This window comes from Hemitrygon akajei, chromosome 29, assembly GCF_048418815.1.
Source record: "Hemitrygon akajei chromosome 29, sHemAka1.3, whole genome shotgun sequence".
NCBI classification, from domain to species: domain Eukaryota; kingdom Metazoa; phylum Chordata; class Chondrichthyes; order Myliobatiformes; family Dasyatidae; genus Hemitrygon; species Hemitrygon akajei.
Genome location: NC_133152.1, coordinates 33,243,151 through 33,265,869, shown reverse-complemented (window position 1 = coordinate 33,265,869; position 22,719 = coordinate 33,243,151). Strand labels below are relative to the sequence as shown.

At 41.3% G+C, this 22,719-nt stretch overlaps 1 protein-coding gene across 1 annotated transcript in view; it reads left to right on the top strand.

The window, feature by feature from the left end:
- The first annotated feature begins 622 nt into the window (after positions 1-622).
- The window catches only part of ttc34 (tetratricopeptide repeat domain 34), a 66,284-nt gene continuing 44,187 nt past the window's right edge, over positions 623-22,719 (top strand). Inside the window, exons 1-3 of the mRNA XM_073032497.1 lie at positions 623-728; positions 16,188-17,850; positions 22,353-22,578. Coding sequence (XP_072888598.1) covers positions 16,238-17,850; positions 22,353-22,578 — 1,839 coding nt within the window. The 5' untranslated portion in view covers positions 623-728; positions 16,188-16,237. The remainder of the gene's footprint in view (positions 729-16,187; positions 17,851-22,352; positions 22,579-22,719) is intronic.

Genomic DNA, 22,719 nt, shown 5'->3' with positions numbered 1-22,719 from the left:
TGCCCTATCACCGAACTGTCTCCACAACTAATGGAGTCACTTTCCAGGACTCTTCACCTCATGTTCTGGATATTTGTTGCTTCTTTATTTATTATTATTTTCTCGTTTGCATTTGCAGTTTGTTGTCTTTTGCATACTCCATTAGTTGCTTGTCTGCCCTTTTGGGTATGGTCTTTCATTGATTCAATTATGGCTCTTGGATTTATTGAGTATGCCAACAAGGAAACGAATCTCAGGCTTGAATATGGTGACATCTACGCATTTTGATATCAAGTTTACTTTGAACAAGAGACATTTCCAAATTATTTTATTAAATGTTCTGGGAGAAGTCAAGTGTTTGTGAAATGCATTACTTTTTCCATCGTAATTAACATTTAACAGCTTTCAGTGCAACAAATGAAGGGGAGCAAACATCTTGCGCTGTTTGGGATTGGCACGCTCTTAAATGGGCTCATATTGCATAGTCAGCGCTCCGTTGTGCTGGTTTGTAGCCTAGGCAACGAAATGCACGTGATATTGAAATCGATCAGCTGGCTGGTTACGATTTTGTATCGGAGTAAAAGGGGTAAAGGGACAGGGGAAATCCCAGCAGCAAAGCACCTTACACAGATTAGATCTGGAATCGAGCCCATCGACTGCAATTACAACTGTGCACAGAAATTTTGTTGCAAGAATAAAGGTGGAGCTTATCTTATCAACGTCGATCTCAACTGATCTCCTCCGGAAAGGTAAGTGTTACTTCAGCAGCAAACGACAGAAAAGTTATTCTGTTCAATCGGAATTCGAGGGACTTCAAAGTAGAACCAATTAGCCACTCAAAAAAAATCATGATGATAAATTCAAGTTGTAAACGGAAATGTTACCCGGACATAATTGGAATATAAATGGAGGAGACGGTAATAGATTAATTTGCATATAAGCGAGTTATAATGATATGATGACTACTCACTCTGCTGTTTGAAGAGAGGCATTAGAATTCTAATTACGTTTTATACCGTTCGGCTGGTGTAGTGTGAAACTGAACTGATCCGTCCCTTTTAACCATTCAGGTTGGCCTGTTTTCAATTGGCTTTTTTAAAAAGATACGCCGTAAAATCAGCTGATAGTTGAGCTTCTCGCGAGGTTAATTGGAGGGCAATTGTGCATTCTTCCAAGCATTCCAGTGCTTTTAAATATACAACGGCTTCCCCACAGTTAGAAAAATAAACAGAAATACACTTGGTGAATGAAATTATTGTAACAGTAAATATGTCAGTTTTATTAACTTTCTCCGCAAGTAAGGAGTGCGCAGTCAGAAGAGTAACTTGGTCTCGCTGGAGAGCAGTTTCCATTGCTGATTTTTTTTTGTCACAAACAGAATACCAGGATATTAATTTCAAGATCTGTTAGGATTATGATGACCATCTGTTCCAAAAGGTACTTGTGCGTCATGTTGGGGTGCACACTTTTTCTGTTGTAAACCCTCAATACAATGGATGAGCTATTCAGTGTCTTTAAAAAGCAAACACGAGGAAATCTGCAGATGCTGGAAATTCAAGCAACACACACAAAATGCTCGTGGAACACAGCAGGCCAGGCAGCATCTATAGGGAGAAGCACTGTTGACGTTTTGGGCCGAGACCCCTGGTATTGTGTGTATTCCTGAGGGTGTGTTTACATTTAGATCGTGGAGGAAATCTATCAATTAATTGAAATGTTAATAAGGAGCAAATAAGCCCCATCTCTTCACAAAATCAAATAAAGGTTCAAAGGTTCGACTTGTAATTTTCTTGAAGCTAAGACACAGCATCACTTGAGAGAACCATTGTGACAAAGCAGGAGCTGATATATCCTTCCATTTCAACAAGATGGCCCTCCTAGCTATCAATGTAACCAAACATGTTGGTCAGACACAGAAATACCATGGATATTTTGAGGAATTATTCCAAAAAGTACAGTCAGTGTATTAGGTTGTAAATTGATTCTGAGTGCTTTAGAAATTGTCGAAAAGACTGACTTCCAAAACTGTTTTAATATAGAACATGACCAGAACATATGTGTCAGTGTAGCTATCTCAGTTTTACATCCATCACAATACTTGTCAACATTGGGAAATATTTTAGAAAGTCTCTCCTTTGTCAAATGGTAATGATGTACAATTTTAAATTGAATCAGTGAATGACTAGCACAGATCGAAGAAGAGTTAACCAGCTTCAGAATCCGTGTCCAATCCTCCCATATAAAAGTCAAATTGAGTTCCTTCTCCCAATCCTGTTTAATCTTAAGTAAAGGATGCTTATCCCATTGTAATAATAAATTATAAATTCTTCCAATAGAACCTTTCAACGAGGGGTTCATATTCATAATAGTATCTAACAAGTCAATATGTAAGGAAAATTACTTAAATATTTTTGTAAAAAATGTCTAACTTGAAGATATTGTAAAAAGTGTGAATATGAGAGAGAATACTTATCGACTAATTGTTCAAAAGACATCAATCTGCCTTCTTTAAATAAATCCAAAAAAGAATTAATACCTTTATTTTTCCAAAGTAAAAAAATTGGATCACTCCAAGAAGGTTTAAAAAAGTAATTACGATAAATTATACTACAAAGTTTAAATTTTATATTGAGAGCATCCTAAGCAGCTGCGTCACTGCCTGGTTCAGAAATTGCACAATCTTGGATCGCAAGACCCTGCAGCGGATAGTGAGGGCAGCTGAGATCATCGGGGTCTCTCTTCCTGCCATTACAGATATTTACACTACACTACTGCATCTGCAAAGCAAACAGCATTATGAAGGACCCCCACGCACCCCTCATACAAACTCTTCTCCCTCCTGCCAACCGGGAAAAGGCACCGAAGTATTCGAGCTCTTACGCCCAAACTATGTAACAGTTTCTTCCCCCAAGCTATCAGACTCCTCAATACCCAGAGCCTGGACTGACACCAACTTACTGCCCTCTACTGTGCCTATTGTCTGGCTTATTATTTATTGTAATGCCTGTACTGTTTTGTGCACTTTATGCAGTCCTGGGTAGGTCTGTAGTCTAGTGTAGTCTTTTTTTGTCTGTGTTTTTACGTAGTTCAGTGTAGTTTTTGTACTGTTTCATGTAGCACCATGGTCCTGAAAAATGTCTTTTTTACTGTGTACTGTACCAGCAGTTATGGTCGAAATGACAATAAAAAGTGACGACTTGATATTCAAAATAAGTTTGCACAGCTCTGGGAGAAAGCAAAGTTCTTTTTAATCGGATTTCCTACCTCTTATCTAGTTCAATTATAATGGGTGCCTAAGAATACTGTGGTAATCTGCCTCAATGGCTATCATCCAGTAGTACCTACAACCAATGTGATGAAGTATTTTGAAAGACTGGTGATGAAACATATCAATTCTTGTCTTAGAAGCAACTTGGATCCGCTCCAATTTGCCTACCAGCACAACAGGTCCAGAGCACATGCCATTTCACAGGTTCTTAACTCAACCCTGAACATCTGAAGAACAAAGATGCATTCATCAGGATGCTCTTTAATGAATACAGCTCAGCATTCAATACTATCATCACCTCAAAGCTAATGAATAAGCTTCAAGGCCTTGGCCATAATGCCTCCTTGTGCAATTGGATCCTCAATTTCCTAATTTCCTCACTTGCAGACCCCAGTCAGTTCAATAGGCAACATGTCCTCCACAATTTCCATCAGCACAGGTGCACTACAAGGCTGTTCTACTTGCTCTACAAATCAAGGGTGGTGACAAATCAGCAAATAGGAGGGAGATTGAAAATTTGACTGAGTAGTGCCCCTCACTCAATGTCAGCAAGACCAAGAAGCTGATTATTGACTTCAAGAGGAGGAAACTGGCGGTCCCTGAGCCAGTCCTCATTGGGGGCTTGAAGGTAGAGAGGGTCAGCAGCTTTGAATTCCTCAGTGTTATCATTTCAGAGGTCCTATCCTGGGCCCAGCACGTAAGAGCAATTATGAAGAAAGCACAGCAACAGCTCCAGTTCCTCACAAGTTGGTGTATATTCAGCGTGATATCTAAAACTTTGACAAACCTCTATAGATCTGTGTTTGAGGGTTATATTGATTGGTTGCATCACAGCCTGGTATGGAAGCATCAATGCCTTTGAATGGAAAATCGTACAAAAATGCGGATTCACCACTGTCAATCGGGTAAATCCTCGCTTCCCCCCCCCCCCCCCCTCCCCACCATATCACATCTGCACTGAGTGCTATTGCAGAAAACCAGCATCCATCATCAGGGACCCCATCAACCAGGTCATGTCCTCATCTCACTACTGCCTTCAGGAAGAAGGTACAACAGCCTCAGGACTCGCATCACCAGATTCAGGAAGTTTTTATCCCTCAAACATCAGACTTTTGAACCAGTGCGATGACTTCATCAACTTCACATGTCCCATCGCTGAACTGTTCCTATAACCTATGGACTCACTTTCAAGGAATCTCATGTTCTTGATATTTATTGCTTATTAACTTATTATTATTTCTACAGTTTGTAGTCTTTTGCACATTGGTTGCATGTCCGTCCTGAAGGGTGATCTTTCTTTGATTCTTTTATGGCTCTTGAATTTACTAAGTATGCCCACAAGAAAATGAATCTCAGGGTTATATATGGTGACATACAGTGACATGCAAAAGTTTGGGCACCCCGATCAAAATTTCTGTTACCGTAAATAGCTAAGTGAGTAAAAGATGACCTGATTTCCAAAAGGCATAAAGTTAAAGATGACACTTTTTAAAAATATTTTAAGCAAGATTACTTTTTTATTTCCATCTTTTACAGTTTCAAAATAACAAAGAAGGAAAAGGGCCTGAAGCAAAAGTTTGGGCACCCTGCATGGTCAGTACTTAGTAACACCCCCTTTGGCAAGCATCACAGCTTGTAAATGCTTAATGTAGCCAGCTAAGAGTCTTTCAATTCTTGTTTGGGGGATTTTTGCCCATTCTTCCTTGCAAAAGGCTTCTAGTTCTGTGAGATTCTTGGCCGTCTTGCATACATTGATCTTTTGAGGTTTGAGGTCTATACATATTTTCGATGATGTTTAGGTCGGGGGACTGTAAGGGCCATGGCAAAACCTTCAGCTTGCGCCTCTTGAGGTAGTCCATTGTAGATTTTGAGGTGCATTTAGGATCTTTATCCTGTTGTAGAAGCCATCCTCTTTTCATCTTCAGCTTTTTTTTAAACAGATGGTGTGATGTTTGCTTCCAGAATTTGCTGGTATTTAATTGAATTCATTCTTCCCTTTACCAGTGAAATGTTCCCCGTGCCACTGGCTGCAACACAAGCCCAACGCATGATCGATCCACCCCCATGCTTAACAGTTGGAGAGGTGCTCTTTTCATGAAATTCTGCACCCTTTTTTCCAAAATATACCTTTGCTCATTGCAGCCAAGAAGTTCTATTTTAACTTCATCAGTCCATAGGACTTGTTTCCAAAATGCACAGGCTTGTTTAGATATTCCTTTACAAACTTCTGATGCTGAATTTTGTGGTGATGATGCAGGGAAGGTTTTCTTCTGATGACTCTTCCATGAAGGTCATATTTGTGCAGGTGTCGCTGCACAGTAGAACAGTGCACCACCACTCCAGAGTCTGCTAAATCTTCCTGAAGGTCTTTTGCAGTCAAACGGGGGTTTTGATTTCCCTTTCTAGAAATCCTACGAGCAGTTCTCTTGGAAAGTTTTCTTGGTCTTCCAGACCTCAACTTGGCCTCCACCATTCCTGTTAACTGCCATTTCTTAATTACATTATGAACTGAGGAAACAGCTACCTGAAAACACTTTGCTATCTTCTTATAGCCTTCTCCTGCCTTGTGGGCATCATTTATTTTAAATTTCAGAGTGCTAGGCAGCTGCTTAGAGGAGCCCATGTCTGCTGATTGTTGGGACAAGGTTAGAGTCAGGGTATTTATAAAGCTTTGAAATTTGCATCACCTGGCCTTTCCTAATGATGACTGTGAACAAGCCATAGCCCTAACAAGCTAATTAAGGTCTGAGACCTTGGTAAAAGTTATCTGAGAGCTCAAATCTCTTGGGGTGCCCAAACTTCTGCATGGTGCTCCTTTCCTTTTTTTCCACTCTAAAATTGTACAAAACAAAAATAATACACTAATCTTGCTTAAAATGTTGAAAAGAATGTTTCATCTTTAACTTTATGACTTTTGGAGATCAGTTCATCTTCTACTCACTTAACTATTCACAGTAACAGAAATTTTGACTGGGGTGCCTGAACTTTTGCATGCCACAGTATATACACTTTGATAATAAATTTACTTTGAACTTTGTGGCTTTATTCAAGCTCTTCACCTGTTATCAAAAGCTCTTAACTGTCTTGATATTGTGAAAAGAGGTGATCTTCAATTACTTTCAACCAAGTTGCAACCAGCTATTCAAAAACTTATTTGTATCAGTTGCAAGGATCTCACTAAATACCCAAAGTAACAATATTACGCACTTTTTTTTCATTATTGGTTAGAGAAACCTATTCAGAGCTTTGAAATAGTTTTATTTTCCAAATACAACTGTAACATATTTAACATATAATACTTATAACTGGTTAAATCATAAATTTTGACTGGACATTATAATTGTACAGTTAACAAAAAAAGAACACTTCTGCTAGTAATGGAGACTATGGAGGGTGGAGGCCAGATTGGTAAATGAAAGTCACCAGTGGGCCATGAGTAGAAAAAGATTGAGAACTACTGATTTAAATCAATTGACTGATTGGAATATATCATCTCTAACAGGGTGTAAGTTATTATAACAGAATACAAACTCACTTTGGAAGCACCGTTGAGCATACTTACAAGGAGCGCTATCAAAAGAAGACAAAATCCACAATTAAAGATCCTCTCCATCCAGCCCTCTTCTTGCTACTACCATTGGACAGGTGGTACAGAAGCCTGTTCAGGAACAGTTATTACCGTACAACCATCAGGTTCCTGGTAACTTGGATAACTTCAATTCTACAGCTGCAGACTTACTTTCAAGGATTCGTTAAAACTCATGTTTTTATTTATACACAGTTTGTCTTCTTCTACACCTTAGTTATTTGTTTATGTATAGTTTTTGTAAAATTCAATGATTTTTTTTTGGAATCTGGAGAACAATCAATCTGATTGAGGAACCCAGTGGATCAAGCAGCAGCTGCAGGAGAAGTGTCTCATGCAGGGGTTTGGCCTGAAGTATCAACTATTTCTTTCCGTCCACAGATGTTGCTCAACTCATTGTCTTAATGCAGTAGATTTATATACATACACACACAAGCATGTATTACCTTATAAAATGTGAGGTTTGCCAAAGGACAAGGCTTATCACCAACAGAGCAATGCCCCCTTTAAATCAGATCTCGAGGCTTGTTTCTAATGATAGTATCCTCCTATGGTCTTGTTTTATCAGATCACAGGTTTGTTTCTGAAGGTGTTACTGTCCCATGGTCCTGTTTTCAAAATTTCTGGCAAGTTTTTGTTTTTTAAAAAAAAGGATTTCACTTTCAATGGGTGTCCGTGCCAGTTGAAAAAGATGCTCAACTAATCCAACCTTGCAGCACTGGGTCTGTGAATCTATGGATTATGTTTCTTTATGTATACATCCAATACTGATTAAACACGAGTTTCAGCACTTGCTTCTAGGCTAGTTGCTTGGCATTGAAGATGATTTGCTTCTACTCCAGTGTTGCTGAGGTAATTAACGAAGACATGGGAACTGTAGTCTATTCCAGAATTGTGTCAGGTGATGCCTGGCCAGGGAAACAAGTTGGTAGCACATTACCTCTGTATCTTGTGGAGGGCTTCAGTGCTCTCCTGATTTGGGATTCAATAGTATCATGAATGCCCTGTTTGAGCAATCAGATGTGAGAGATTTCCAGGAGTCAGTGAAGACAATGCATTTTATTCCTAAGGTTTGAGCACATATATTCTCTCCCCCCACCCAACCTTTTACCTAGTAATCCCTGTGTATCAGACTTTGCAGTTGTATCAATTTAGGCAATCTGTGTCAGGCTTCTGAATGACCAAATGTAGCCAACTGAGTGTAACTTGGGAGCAGTGCATAGATGTTAGCCTGGGAAATGATACTGGCAGTATTTTGTTTATCCCTCTAGTGAGGATTCTGAAGACAAGTATTGTGGGACTTTTCCTCTACCTGTTGTAGGCAGTCAAGGTCTCAGAAGCATATAGGAGGGCAGGGATTTTTTACTATTCTTTATGGCAATCAGTTAGAGGTTCAACTTCAGGGTGAATTTACTTCACCCCTTGCCCTATCTCATATAGTATCTGTCTACCAAAGAATTTCTACCAAATACTTTAAATTACTGGTTCTAAGTTTTTACATCTCCTGTGAGAAATGAGTTACTCCATCTAGTCCTCTAATCTTGTGCACCTCAAATTAAGTCATCATTCAGCCTTCTAAGCTTAGACAAAAAACAATTCTGGCTTATCAAATCTTAACTCGGTGTGATTTTTTTTTTTCCTGCCACTTTTCTCCTTTGCACATCTGCCAGTTCAAATTCATCTTTGTAACATGGTGACCAGAACTGTATGCTGTAATGAGACTAGCATAACCTCTTTAGTATTCTATGGAGCTCCTCTTGGTGCCTTTGGCACATCAGGCAGCATTTGCCATTTCATTAGTGTTGGTCTTTTTTTTAAGGCCGAGTTCCTAGCTTGATGCTCAATCCAGCACAGATGGAAAGCATGCAAGGTGCCAGCCAGATTCGAAACCAGAACGATTCGCCTGAAAGGCCGCTGAGGATGCCGTTACACCACCGGCTGGCTTTCTAGTATTCTATGCGTTGACTAAAATGGGAAAATACCCCTCAGGTCTTCTGTTTCTGTTTTTAAATGTCTCTTATTTTACTGAAATCTGGTGAGCCTTCTCAAGTGAAAGGTATATTTTGAACTTTATTTCCCACATTGAGTTACTACTGGCTTTGGGTCACTTAAATCAATTATCAATCGACCTTGCCATCCCTAACAGGGTGGAAGCTTTTATACCAGGATATGAGGCACTTTGGCAACACAAGAGATTGCAAATGCTGGAATCTGGAGCATAAATAATTTGTTGGTGAGATTGAGCAGGATCAGGAGGAGGAGGGAAGAATCCTGATGACATGGTTTCAATTCCATGACCACTTTTTTGGTTTCTACGTAGGTTTTGCTACTTCACTTCCCTCCTTATTTCCTACAATCTGAATCCTCTTAATCCCAATAAGGTAAAAATATAATTCCAACTCCAAGTTTATCTGGACATTCACTCAGCAATGGAGGTTAATTTAGTCTGGAAGTTTTTGTCATCATATTTGTATAAATTGGAACAAGGGGATTCATCAACGAATCTGTTAAAGTAAAAATCCCAAATGTATTTAAATCAGATGGTTTAATTTTATCACTGATCGTGTTTTTTACATGATCGGTGCTTGTGACTGAATACTCTTTTAGCAGATGAGCTGAGTTTTCACTCACCAATTTTCCTTCAAGAGAAGAACCTTTCCTGAAGCAATAAATTCAACGCAAAGTGAAGCATCCTGACAACTCCTTTCATTCACAGGAAAGAATAGATTAATTCTACCTAACTTACAAGCCATCTGTTTCTTGTAGAGCTTATCCAGTACTGTCTCAGACAGGTCTGCTATGCTTATAGGCAATATATTTTCATTTGCCTTACAAGTTAATGTATAGAATATGTGTGAAGTCAGTGCTCTATTAAAAGTTAATTAAATCTGTCTACTGCTAAACTGTGTTCTGGTATATTGTAGAAAGTTATTGTTCAAATTTGCATTAAATGAAATGATTGATTAAGCAGAGATGAACTTTGTATGAAGGGCATGACATTTTCATATGGGCCTCTCACTTTATTATGGTCCATTGTGCAACTTTAAAGAAATTGTCAATATAATTGAGTGTCTGAGGAACTGACCACTTGGTTTAATGATTCAGCAACTTCCTCATAACCTTTTCTCTAGCCATCATTAGGTTTCACATTTGTTTGTAGCATTATCATTTGCAAAGGTGACAGGTTTAAAGTAATCACAGGTGCAGCACTTCCATGTTTTGGCTTTCAGATTAGAATAGAGATGGGCAAACTGTACCCCACAAACTAAATTGGCTTAAATGACAATTTTATCTTGGCCTTTTAAAGGGGAAACAAACAATGCATCACATACAAGACTCAAGATATCATAAACAATGGGATATACACTTTAAAATGTTCAATATTGTGTGGATTGAGAGAAAGTTGAGAAATGGTAGAGATGGGAGGGTTCAGCCTGACAAAGGTGAGGAGTGACTAAGGAAAATAACATATCATATGGGTCTGAAGTCGTATGTTGGTGTGGTCAAAAACAATGTCGAAATGGAGAAGAACATCAACTTGGAGGGAACAGATGCTTCAAGTTAAGGTCTGTGTGGGGCTTAACCATGTAGTAGGATTTTGTGCAAGTGATATCAAACAAGCATCATACGGAACTGCCAGCAATAATTGGTGTTCCAATTTGAAAATGGCTCCTTAAATCCAAATAGTTTGGGCACTGCAGGATTATAGAACCATCATCACATTAGCTGATTCTGTTGGTTGTTAGACTCCTCGATACCACTTAACAGTCTGGAGTTCTTAGTTTGCCAGGTAAGTAAGCAACGAAAATCTTTGGTCTCTCAAAAAAAACCTCATTCAGTGAATATTTGCATGTATTTTTGGTAATTTAAGTAGCGACTAAATTCAATTAAATAGAGGGCTATGGTTAAGCCTAGGTAGTTCTAAGGTAAGGATATGTTCACCACAGGTTTGTGGGCTGAAGGGCCTGTATTTGTATTTGTAAGCTGTAGGTTTTCTGTGTTTGTAAGTATGTATAAACTGCTTTTATTGCTTTCTTTTCTGTTATGTCAGCTCAAGGGCTTGTTAACAATTGATTGTGAAAACCACCCTAGTAGTATGTCTCTATCTGAACTCTACCCGTGACAGAAGGCAGTTAAAGCTGCTGCTTTAAGCTCTGAGGCCTCGTGTTTGATCCTGACATCAGCCGTTTGGAGTTTTCATTTTTGTTCCCATGACCACACGGGTTTTCTCTCTGTGCTTTAGTTTCCTCCCTCATTCCCAATTGGCTGCAGGAATGCTTTGGTGAAGGTGATTGGCAACAGAACAAAAGGAGTGAATTGATGGACATGATAGACAAATCTACTCAGGAATTAAACAGAGGCATCTAATGATAGTTTTTCTTCTTTAAGTCAGCATGAACTTGAGGCAAATAGCAGCTTCCTGTACTGTAATATGTGGAACTAGGTATGCACCATCATGTGCCTTAAATGGTATAGCACGGATATCTACTCCTGCATGAATACTATTAAATTGCATTGCTGGAATAAGACTGACTTAATATAACCCTTCAATAAATGACATCATGGGCTCAATATATTTAATGCAACTCTATAAAGTTAACTAAAGCACTTTTTAACCTTTTCTACTCAAATTGTCTCCTGGTGTCTCATACCTCTTAAGCACATATGAAAGTGGCTAAGGTTTATTTCCTGGAATCATAACTTGAAACCTCATTAGTCAGAGCTTGACAAAATGAGAGATGACTGTCCTTGGAGGAATACAAGCTTGATTAGTTAAAAGTGATGCCAGAGGTGACTTGATATTTATTGTTTGAAGATAGCCATGGCCAGTGGCATTTGATGGTACACTTGTCAGCTCTTCATATCTGAGGCTATTACAGAAACAACTGGAAACAGGTTCCAATCATGCTTAACATGCAGATGCTTGAAGATGATGTAGAACTTGATTACTGGCAAGGGCAGTTGACCTCCACGAGTGCACACATTTTGTGTACCTCCATGTAGTCAGTAACTATGCATGGCTCATAGGAGCTACCAATAAATTTGGTAATTTGAGAGATGTAATTTACAAAACTTTTTTTTCTTTAAATGCAGAAATGCTTGAAGGTTGATGAGCTACTTTCAGCACATAGTAACAGAATTCTTAGTGTGAGAAATATCATATACTTGTGACAGGAAATTGGTCCAAATTGATAACTTGTTTGACTCTTCCACTATGAACAAAGATCAGCATGAACAGGCCCTTCCATCTGCTTGCCCATTCACTGCAGTTGTATTCAAGCTGATCTTAGCCTCAACTCCACTTTCCAGCCTGATTCCCATAATTACAGACTCCTTTACAATCTGCCCTTCCCAGCCTTTAAAGTATTTAGCCTTTATAGCATTCTGCAGTAGGAAGTTTCCAACTCTTGTGCATATACAACTATAAGGATTTTCCCCCATTTAATCTTAAATGGCAACTGTTTCTAAGAGCATAAGATACAGAAGCAGAACTAGGCCATTTGAATCATCGAGCCTGCTCTGCCATTTCATCATGGCTGATCCAATTTCCCTCTCAGCCCCAATTTCCATCCTTTGCTCCGTAACTCTTCATGCCACGACTAATCAAGAATTTATCAACCTTTGCCTTAAATATATCTGATGACTTGCCCTCCACAGCTTCACCACTCTGGCTAAAAGAATTCCTCCTCATCTATATTCTAAATGGATGTCCCACTATTGAGGCTTTGTTGAAAGTTTGGAGTGACTGGGCTTGTATACACTGGAATTTAGAAGGATGACCGGGGATCTGATTGAAACATGTAAGGTTATTAAGGGATTGGACACACTGGAGGCAGGAAGCATGTTCCCGTTGATGGGTGAGTCCAGAACTAGAGGCCACAGTTTAAGAATAAGGGTAGGCCATTTAGAACAGAGATGCGGAAAAACTTTTTCACCCAGAGAGTGGTGGATATGTGGAATGCAGTGGAGGCCAAGACTCTGGATGCTTTCAAGAGAGTTAGATAGAGCTCTTATAGATAGCGGGGTCAAGGGATATGGGGAGAGGGCAGGAACGGGGTACTGATTGTGTATGATCAGCCATGATCACAGTGAATGGTGGTGCTGGCTAGAAGGGCCAAATGGCCTACTCCTGCACCTACTGTCTATTGTCTCTGGTTGTTGACTCCCCCACTATGGGGAACATCCACTCTACAAGGCCTTTCAACATTCGGTAGGTTTCATTGAGAACCCCACCCTCATTCTCCTGAATTCCAGGGAGTACGGGCCCAGAGCCATCAAAAACTCCTCACATAATAAGCCTTTCAACTCCGAATCATTTTCATGAACCTCCTTTGAATCCCCTCCAATGTCAGCACATCCTTTCATAGACAAGGGTCCCAAAACTGCTCACAATACTCAAATGAGACCTCACTAGTACTTTAAAATCTCAACATTACATCCATTCCTTTATATTCTAGTCCACTCAAAATGAATGTTAACATTGTATTTGCCTTCCTCACCACTGACTCAACCTGCAAATTAACCTTTAAGGAATCCTGCATGAGGACTCCCAAGTCCCTTTGCACCTCAGATTTTTTAATTTTCTCTTCATTTAGGAAATAGTGTACACTTACTACTTCTATCAAATGGCATGAACATACATTTCCTGACACTGTATTCCACCTGCTACTTCTTTGCCAATTCTTCTAATCTGTCAAAGTCCTTCTGTAGCCTGTCTACTTCCTCAACACTACCTGCCCCCCCCCCTCCTATATTTGTATTGTCTGCAAACTTAGCCACAAAGCCATCAATTCTGTCATCTGGATTACTGGCATATAATGTAAAAAGCAGTCCCTACACAGACCCCTGTGGAAAACTAGTCACCAGCAACCGACCAGAAAGGTTTCCTTTATTCCCACTCTTTGCTCCTGCCAATCAGCCAATGCTCCATCCATGGTAGTATCAATCCTATACTACCACCTGCTCTTAAAGTGTTAAGCAGCCTCGTGTGGCATCTTGTCAAAGACCTCCAAGTTCCCCTAAAACTGCATCCTTAACAATCAACTCCAGCATCTTCCCAACCACTGAGGTCAGACTAACTGGCCTATAATTTGCTTTCTTCTGTCTCATTCCCTTCTTGAAGAGTGGAGTGACATTTGCAATTTTCCAGTCCTCTGGAACCATGCCAGCATCTATTGATTCTCAAAAGACCAGTACAAATGCTTCCACAATCTCTTCACCCATCATTTTTAGAATCCTGAGGTGTAAACCATCTAGTCCAGGTGATTTATTTGCCTTCAGGCCTTTGTTTCCTGAGTACCTTCTTCCTAGTATTGACAACTTCCTCATTTCTGCCTTCTGACACCCTTGAACTTCTGGCCTACTGCTAGTGTCTTCCATAGTGAAGACTGATGCAAAATACTTAATCATTTTTCTGCCATCTCCTTGTGCCCCAATGCTACCTCTCCAGCATCACTTTCCAGCAGTCCAATATCTACTCTCTTTTACACTACATATATCTGAAGAAACTTTGGTATCCTTTTTAATATTATTGGCTAGCTTGCCTTTGAATTCCATCTTTTTTCTGACTTTTTTTTGGTTGCCTTCTATAGGTTTTTAAAAGCTTCCCAATCCTCTAACTTCCCACTAATGTTTGATCTATTATATGCCGTCTTCAGCTTTTATGTTGGCTTTGACTTCTCTTGTCCTCTGACAGTGCCCCTAAGTTCAATATTTCCCATGGAGGAAGCAATGCTTTTATGTTGTCTAGCCCTTTCAGAATCTTATCCATATCAGTATAATAATCAGAAAGGTAATCTAAACCCTTCATTGTAGGTAAAACCATCATTTTTATTGCCTATCACACCTGCCAAGGGATCAACATTTGTTTTTGCTACAATTGTCAAATATTTACAAGCTCAGGATGTTTTCATATTTACTCATTTAAATCTCCTTATCAATTTTTCAAACACTCTTTCCCCAATATTAATTTGGCTACCATATTTGTTATGAAACTGCCCTTTTCTAAGTTTTGTTTTCTTGAATTAGCAAAGATATTGATTTAAATTTGTAACAGAAGAGCTGGAATTCATTAAGATGCATGTTTCCCCCCTCTCTTTCTTACCCCCCCCCCACTGCCACTAACAATAATATAGTAAGTTAATGGAGGAAGTTTTACCAATGTATTTGCTGAAGGATTGAGATTAGTTTTGTTGTTTGTGTTCAAAAATTTTGATATTCTTGTGCTAGTGTATTAAACACGTTCCTTTCTCATTGTGAAGATAATTCAGAAAAGTAGAACAGAATTAAATAGAACTGAAGCAATGCACGTTAACAGATTTCCACTTTCACCCATAAAACTCAATTATTTTTCCCTGTTTAGGGACATTGAATAGCTTCTGAGACAAAAAAAATCTTACATACTCATTTATTGAGGTAAAAGCGTGAAACAGATCTTTCCAGCCCCTTTTACGACAATGGCCAGCAACCCTCTAATTTAACCCTAGCCAATTTACAATGACTATTTATCCTACTAACCGGTACATCTCTAGACCATGCAAGGAAACCGGAGCACCGTGAAGAATCCCGTGCGGTCATAGGGAGAATTTACAAACTCCTTACAGACAGTGGTGGGAACTGAACCTGGATAGCTGGTACTCTAAAAGCATTGTGCTAACCACTAAGCTATCATGATGCTCCTCTAGGTCAGGCAGTATTTATGGCGAAAAACATTGTTTCTTGCCTCTATCACAACTAGGGAGAATGGGAAAACAAAGTTCTAGTGAATAGTGTGGGGGAATAAACAAACTGAATGTCTGTGCAAACTAAGAATATTCAAATGTCAACAGTTTCAAGAGAGTTAATTTTGGAGTAATTTTGATTGTTCTGTCTGAAAATGACCATAAAACCATGAAATGATTGAAAAATAAATATGGACAGATGCAGTTGGGAAACAATGGCAGCATCCCTCACCCTCCCAAATCCATCACAAAAAACTTCACTAATGGAAGTGAGGATGTGATGTCCACAGGAACCTAGCAAATGCATTGTCTCTGCATAATGATAGGCTTCTGAATCAGATGGTAATATTAATCCCTGGAGGGGTTATGGTTAACTCATTGGAGCATGTAGGAAACACACTCTAAAACTACTCAATCAGGTGTCAAGTTAAATCCAATATAAAACTATTTTGTTCAATGGTACTGTTAAGAAAGTGGTCAGTACAATTGCATAAAATAGTAAGTTTCTTACCTGTATCTTTAAAGTTTTGGCAAAGGTAAACTTCAAAGGTACAAGAAAGAAATTTAGTTGGGTTCGCCCCGGTTGGAAATAATTAGAGAAATGTAACCTGGAATTTCAATGTTTCTTTTCCAGATGTGGTTTATTCGCTTGGCTTTGGGAGATGCCAGCTCGGAATTATCGTGATGTCTGAACAGAAGCTGTACGGCCAACCCTGCGCTGACGGTGACCGGCACCTGGCGTGCGGTGATCCAACCAGAGCCACCGCCTGTTACACTGCAGCTTTCCTTCGGGATGCCGAGTCGACAGTCCAGCATGTACACTCTCTGGGGGAATCCGGCCTGGCCAGCGTCGTTGCCGTGTTGGAGGGCTGGTGCGCCGGCCACACATGGGTGCCGCTCCAGGCTGGTATCGAGCCGGCCGGTGAGGCGCCCGTGAACACTGAGATAGTCACCGATTTCCTCTTGTTATTGAACCCCAGCAACCTGATGGCCTCGATGCTGAGAATGGAAACTCTGCTGAGGAATGGGAGGCACGACGAGGCGGTGAGCCGCTGCAACGCCCTGCTCAACGCGCATCCGAACCACTCGCTGGGTTTGCTGCTAACTCGGGCCCTGGCCTGGGTCCTGTCCGACGAGCACTCGGGCAACGGCGTCGTGGACTACCTTCAGGCCTTCGCCAAGCGCCGGGAAGAAACCGTAGCGTTCGTGACCACCGAGCAGAAAGCTGACGTGCCGCGAATCGTCCACGCCTTCAAACACTACCTGTCCCAACGAGAAAAGGCCGCGCAAAAAGACCGGTTGCTCGGCGACTGCCGCCGTTTTCTGGCGGCCGTGACAGCGGCTGACAGCGCCGCGCGGCCCCGTGACGGCGACGTCCCTCGCGCGGCCGCCACGCGCCGGATGGAGAAAGGGCGGATGGAAGAAATCGCGGGAAGCGGCGCGCCGCCGGTGTCCGGCCTCGATGGCTCGAGCCCCCGGTACCGAACCTCCGGCCTCATCAGCCGGGCCGCCGCCCACTTCGTCATGGGCAATTGTCTGAGGCGGGTTATTCGTGACCTGTCCTCGGCCTTCGAGAACGATCCGGTACTTGCCAGGAAACACTTCGAGCGGCTCTTCTCTCCCGCCGCCGCCGCCTCCCTCCTCGGGCAGTGCAAGTGCATCATCGATGCCCAACTCGCCGACTACCGGGAGACGGTGCGCCGCCGGCCCGACCTCCGATCGGACGCCGGCGCCGACCTCCTCGTGCCCGTCCTCGAAGCCCTGCAGCTGCAAATCAACGTTGATGCCCAGGCTAACCGGGACACACGGATCCGGCTGGCCGACTGCAGGCTTCTGACCGGGGACGTGCGCGGGTCGCTCGAACTCTGCCGGAGTCTGGCTTCGTCCGGTGGGGCCGCCTACTCCAACTCCATCATGGCCCTCCGCGCCATCTGCCACCTGCACGCCGGCGATCACGGACAAGCACTCGCTGACTTCCAGGCCATCGTCGAGCAAGAGTTGCCGCATCCAGATAGCTGCGTCCGGGCCATGTGTGGCCGCGGCTTGCTGAGGTTGCTGGACGGTAAGCCCTATCTAGCGGCTTTGGACTACATCACTGCCAGTAGACTGCGGCTGGATGAAACCGCCTTCTTCGTTAAGGCCTACGTGCCGTGGAACCAGCGGGGCCTCTTGTATAAGGTGCTTCAGGAGGAAGGGGAGAAAATGGTGCGGAAGAAGCTATGCTGTCCACTGTCTGGTGCTGGACCCCGTAGGAAGATAGCAGAGTCCGGAGACCAAGGCTCTTCCAACAAAGAAAAGTATGCCTCTCAGTAGAGTGTTTGCCATTACATCTAGCTAGGTTAACTCAAATTCATTTAGAAATTTTGCACTTTAATTTCAAAGTAACTTCAGACACTATGGAAGCTAATATTACTTTAGTAAATTGTTTATAGACGCTCCCTTTCTTGTTAGGTGGCATTCTTGAGTTCTAGAGATGGATTGTAGTTTAGCATAATTCCATAAATCCTAGAGAGGTCCCAGGGAATTGGGAAACTAGGTGTAATGCTATTATCCAAGAATGATGGGAATCCAAAAGAAGGAATCCATAGTTTAAGATCTCAATCTTATAGTAGCAGAACAGTCACAAAATCAGAAGGTAGTCAAGCAGAATAGCCATATGATGGAAATTTGATGCAGTTTTTGAGGATGTACTAACTAGTAACCAGTAGTTAAAGAACACACCACATATAAGGCACTGCTCATGAGAAAGAACCTCAGGATTGAGGATCACTGATTTCCACACTAGTTTGGTGGATTCCGAGGTGACCGAAACCAACATAGGAACCAAAGACTCCCCACAGTTGGGTGCAGGTTATAGCTGTCTGAGTGAGTGAGTTTGTGAGATGATCTGGAATTACTCAGGGCCCTGTGTATTCCCAGTGTAATGCCTTTAGTGTTCTTAATACCATAGTTACTATTTTGAGTAATTGCAGACTAGGGATTCACAAATGGGAATGTGGCAATATTTTTAAAAATTTTGAGTATCATTGAATTATCTTCCACCTGTAACCTTTTTGTGACAGACGACAGTTGTAATTCTGTTTCAAGAAGTGGTGATGGTCGTGTAAATTGCCTGACCTGCACTGGGGAACCGATTGACTTTATTGTTAAGTTGAGACTGAGTCTTCATGACTTCATAGACCATAGGGTTTTCACGGCAAGAGACAGAAGTAGATGATTGCTGGGCCTTTTTTCCGTGTGGATACTGCTGCTACCCAGGTTAAGACTTGGCTGATTGACTACTAGGGCATAAATTGCCAGGAATGTTAACCTGGATCAGGACACTGTCAAGTTCTTACCCTCGTGGTAAAATTGGAAGATTTTGCAGAAGTTTTAGTGATGTTTTTGTGGTGCCTTGAGATACTTGGAACATAGAACATAGAAATCTACAGCACATTACAGGCCCTTCGGCCTGCCATGATGTGTCGACCATTTAACCTAGAAACTGCCTAGAATTTCCCTACTGCACAGCCCTTTATTTTTCTAAGCTCCAGCTACCTATTGTATCTGCCCCTACCACCATCACTGACAGTGTATTCCATGCACCCACCACTATGTGAAAACTTGCCCCTGACATTCCCCTTGTACCTACTTCCAAGCACCTTAAAACTATGCCCCTTTGTGTTGGCCATTTCAGCCCTGGGAAAAAGCCTTTGGCTAGCCACACGATCAATGCCTCTCATCCTCTTGTACACCTCCATCAGGTCATCACCCAGCCTCAGTTGCTCCAAGGAGAAAAGGCCTAGCTCACTCAACCTATTCTCATAAGGCATGCGCTTCAATCCAGGCAACATCCTGGCAAATCTCCTCTGCACACTTTCAAAAGTATCTTCATCCTTCCTGTAGTGAGGTGACGAAAACTGAACACAGTACTCCAAGTGAGGTCTAACTAAGGTCTTGACCAGCTTTAATATTAGCTCATGACTCTTGAATTCAATCCCACAGTTGATGAAGGCCATCACACCATAAGCCTTCTTAACAATGCTGTCAACCTGTGCAGCAGCTTGGAATGTCCTGTGGACATGGACCCCAAGATCTCTCTGATCCTCCACACTACTGAGAGTCTTACCATTGATATTAGAAACATAGAAAACCTACAGCACATTACAGGCCCTTCGGCCCACAAAGTCATGTCCCTACCTTAGAAATTACTAGGCTTACCTATAGCCCTCTATTTTTCTCAGCTCCATGTACCTATCCCAAAGACTCTTAAAAGACCCTATCATATCCGCCTCCACCACCGTTGCTGGCAGCCCATTCCACGCACTCGCCACTCTCTGAGTAACAAAACTTACCCCTGACATCTCCTCTGTACCTACTCCCCGGCACCTTAAACCTATGTCCTCTTGTGGCAACCATTTCAGCCCTAGGAAAAAGCCTCATCATTAAAAATCACAAAAAGGAGCAGTCCCAGAACAAATCCTTGCAGTATATCACTGGTCACTGTACTCCATGCGGAATACGAACCATCTACAACCACCCTCTGCCTTCTGTGGGCAAGCCAATTCTGGATCCATAAAGCAAGGTCTCCTTAGACCCCATACCTCCTTACTTTCAGAATGAGCCTTGCATGGGGTACCTTATCAAATGCCTTGCTGAAATCCATATACACTAAATCCATTGCTCTACCTTTATCAAAGTGTTCTGTTACATCCTCAATGAATTCAATTTGGCTTGAAAGGCACCACCTGCCCTTGACAAAGCCACACTGACTATCTCTAATCAGATTAAGTCTCTAAATGCTCATAAATTCTGCCTCTGAGGATCTTCTCCAATACCTTGCCCACCATTGAAGTAAGACTCACTGGTCACTAATTTCCTGGGTTACCTCTGCTCCTTTTCTTGAACAAGGGGACAACATTTGCAAACTTGTAATCTTCTAGTGCTTCTCATGTCCCTATTGATGATGCAAAGATCATCAGCAGAGGCTCAGCAATCTCCTCCCATACTTCCCGTAACAGCTTGGGATATATCTCATCCAGTTCTGTCGACTTATCTAACTTAATACCTTTCAAAAGCTCCAGTACATCCTCTTTCTTAATGTTTATATACTCAAGTGTTTCAACCACTCCACCCTTGGAACATTTGCAACATTTGTGCTGTGCATTTCCCTGATAAATTAGGAGTGGAAGTTATGTTCCCAAGTTCTTGCCTAACAGCATCATATTTCCACCTACCCCAATTAAATGTTTTACCAAATTGTCTGCTCCTACCCCTGTCCAGCACTATGGTAAAGGAAATAAAGTTGTGATCACTACCTCCAAAATGCTCTCCCACCAAGAGATCTGACACCTGACTAGGTTCATTTCCCAATATCAGATCAAGTACAGGCTCTCCTCTAGTTGGCTTATCTACATATTATGCCAGGAAACCTTCCTGAACACACCTAACAAAGTCCACCCCATCTAAACTGCTTGCTCTAAGCAGATACCAGTCAATATTAGGAAAGTTAAAATTGCCCATCACAACAACCCTATTATTATTGCACCGTTACAGAATCTGCCTCCCTATCTGCTCCTCAATGTCTCTGTTACTGTTTAGGGGGGAGGGGGTCTGTATACTTGCTGCAGGTGGTCCAGATTTTCAAACCACATAGAAACCAGGAAACACCATGTATACCATGAGGTTTGTTAGCATTGTCCTGTAGCATAGAAGCCAGGCTTTTTGGCCTCCTATGTCCATTCTAAAAATTAAGCACCTTGTTGCACTAAAGCTCTCAAATCCGCATCAAATGACACCCCTTTCCCTCCCCCATAACAATTTTGCTACTCATTTATAGGTATACCAAAAGGCAGTCTACAATGGTCAAATAAATAGCTAGCCAGTATATTTTTGACACTTGGGAGGAAAATGGAGTACTCAGGGTAACTCAGTGCAAGCTCCACAAAGACAGCAGTGAAAATCAAAATTGAATCTAGATCTCTGAAGCATCACAAACAGTTCACTGTCAGCTCAGAGGTCTTGATCTTCATATTATTCAACTCTGGTTATTAAAAGTATTAGTGATTTGGGTGTAGGGACTAAGTTGCTGATGATACAAAAAAAAACATTTCTACCCCTCTGATTTCTTGGTATGTTAAGATTTAGCAAATTATTTTTTCAGTTTTTTTTATCATTCTTCAAAAGTGGATACCTCATAATTTCATCTATCATACTCCATATCACAACTTCTTCCCCACTCAGTTTACATACAGTATATGTATCTCTTTATAGGCTCTAAGCACTTCTCACAACTTGCCAACATACCTATCTTTGTATCATGAGCAATATATTTCGACCTTTCATCCAAATCATTAATGTAGATTAGTTTAGTGTTTTTCCCTTTTTAGGATAAGAATTTGGGCAGAGTGGGCATTTGACATTGGTTTCTTGGATCTTAAATAAAGCATGTACTGTACTAAGTCTCTGAAGGCATGTACAGAATCCTTTTTATGTGTCATTACCTCCTGGGGAACTGCTACTTAACATAGACAGTACTGTAGTGTTTACCAAGCGTTTAGTCTTGGCTGCTGGGAGAGCATTGAATATGTGCTGCTAATTAGTTACCACCCATTAAAAGGAAGAAAGTTACAGGGTTGTTTCTGTGAAGATTTTGTTTGTTCTTATGGCCAGTTAGGGTTCACACTTGAGTATTCAATCCAAATATTGGTTTTTAAAGGTAAAGGCATAGCGATACAGGAAAAAAAAGCACTAATATGGCATTTGAGCTTTAAAGGAGAAAAACTAAACTAAATACAAACAAATTTTCCTCTTTCTCTAGAGACGCACTGGCTGTTCATTACTTGGCCTTGCTGCTGTTAGAACTGGACCCAACAGATGAGGTTTCCCAAATTTTATACGCAGATGCTCTTTATCAACTAGGCCGAACAGAAGAGGCTCATAAAACGTTGCTGGTATCACTTGGCAAGAATTCTTGGTGTACTTCAGTCTTGGCTCGGCTAACTCTCTTTCAGTTGAAAAAAGGCTTTATGTATGAATCTAACCAGGTACAATACTTGATGCTTAGGTCTCTACATGTTAGAACAATCAAAGGGTAATTCTCTTGCTCTTGCATCTTTCTCTTTATGCCTATGTTGACAGATACAGAAATGTACCTTGATCTCTGAATGTTCACTGCCTTGTTCACA